The sequence below is a fragment of the Colobus angolensis genome, unplaced genomic scaffold (genome assembly GCF_000951035.1).
Source record: "Colobus angolensis palliatus isolate OR3802 unplaced genomic scaffold, Cang.pa_1.0 Scaffold484, whole genome shotgun sequence".
In the NCBI taxonomy this organism is placed as follows: domain Eukaryota; kingdom Metazoa; phylum Chordata; class Mammalia; order Primates; family Cercopithecidae; genus Colobus; species Colobus angolensis.
Window position 1 is genome coordinate 265,857 of NW_012118310.1, and position 1,320 is coordinate 267,176.

At 55.2% G+C, this 1,320-nt stretch overlaps 1 protein-coding gene across 3 annotated transcripts in view; it reads left to right on the forward strand.

The window, feature by feature from the left end:
• Positions 1 to 1,320, forward strand: part of RANBP1 (RAN binding protein 1) — a 16,951-nt gene that overhangs the window by 10,719 nt on the left and 4,912 nt on the right. For all 3 annotated transcript variants that reach the window (XM_011959161.1, XM_011959163.1, XM_011959162.1), the window contains one exon: positions 680 to 837. In XM_011959161.1, the coding sequence (XP_011814551.1) occupies positions 680 to 837 (158 nt within the window). The remainder of the gene's footprint in view (positions 1 to 679; positions 838 to 1,320) is intronic.

Consider the following 1,320-nt stretch of genomic DNA (forward strand, 5'->3'; position numbering starts at 1 on the left):
CTCTCACCCAGCCTGGAGGGCAGCGGTGGGATCATGGCTCACTGCAGCCTTGAACTCCTGGGCTCAAGGGATCCTCCTGCCTCTGCCTCTTGAGTAGCTGAGACTACGGGTGTTAGCCATCACGTCCAGCTAATTTTTTATCTTTTTGTAGAGATAGTTTCTTGCTTTTTTGCCCGGGCTGGTCTCCACTGGGGGAAATATTGTGACTGTAGGTGCAGTGGGGCGATCTCCACTCACCGCACGCTCTGCTTCCTGGGCTTAAGTGATGGTCGTGCCTCAGCCTCCTGAGTAGCTGGGATTACAGGTACCACGTCCAACTGATTTTTGTATTTTTAGTAGAGACAGGGTTTCACCATGTTGGCCAGGCTAGTTTTGAACTCCTGACCTCAGATGACCCGCCCGCCCCGGCCTCCCAAAATGTTGGGATTACAAGTGAGCCACTGCGCCTGGTCATCTTAATTCTTTTGGTTGTGGAACTGGAATTCAAGATGACCTGGAGTTTGTTGGGCTGCTGCACTTTCTGGTGGTGTTGTGACAGGCAGTTCCTGGATCCTGAAGAAGGGCTGGGGTGTTCGTGGAGGCATCGGGTCCTGCAGTGCAGAGTTATCCTGTGTCCTCCCGTGCAGGCCCTGCATGTGGGCTGCAGGTCTGCACTCTTACTTCATGGCTTTTCTTGCAGGCGGGCAAAACTGTTCCGATTTGCCTCAGAGAACGATCTCCCAGAATGGAAGGAGCGAGGCACTGGTGATGTCAAGCTCCTGAAGCACAAGGAGAAAGGGGCCATCCGCCTTCTCATGCGGAGGGACAAGACCCTGAAGATCTGTGCCAACCACTACAGTAGGTGGCCTTGGGCGGGCGTTCATGCTGGGCCCAACAGTCCTCAGCAGCTCAGCCTGGGACCTTCCAGAAGATTCTTTCAGGGCTGACTGGGAACTGGGGAGTGTGTTATTACATGGAGTGCAAGTTTGTGGTATGTTTGTTGAATTTAAAACCAGAAATACGTTTTTCAGACATGCCTCTGAACTCAGAGCAGGCCCGCAGCGAAGCTTAGAGCACACGGGGGTGTGGAGTCAGCCAGATGGGCCCTGATGGGAGGACGCGGCGCCCAGGCTGGGCTCGGGATGAGGAGTGAGTGCTGCAGGGCAAGGGGGCGCTGTGTCTGTGTGTGTGTGTGTGTGTGTGTGTGTGTGTGTGTGTGTGTGTGTGTGGTGTCTGGGGGGTGGGGGATGGTGTCTGGGAGGTTGATGGGGAGTATGTGTGTGGTATCTGGGGGGCTGTGGTGTCTACTGGTGGTGGTGTCTGGGGTGTGTAGTTGGGGGT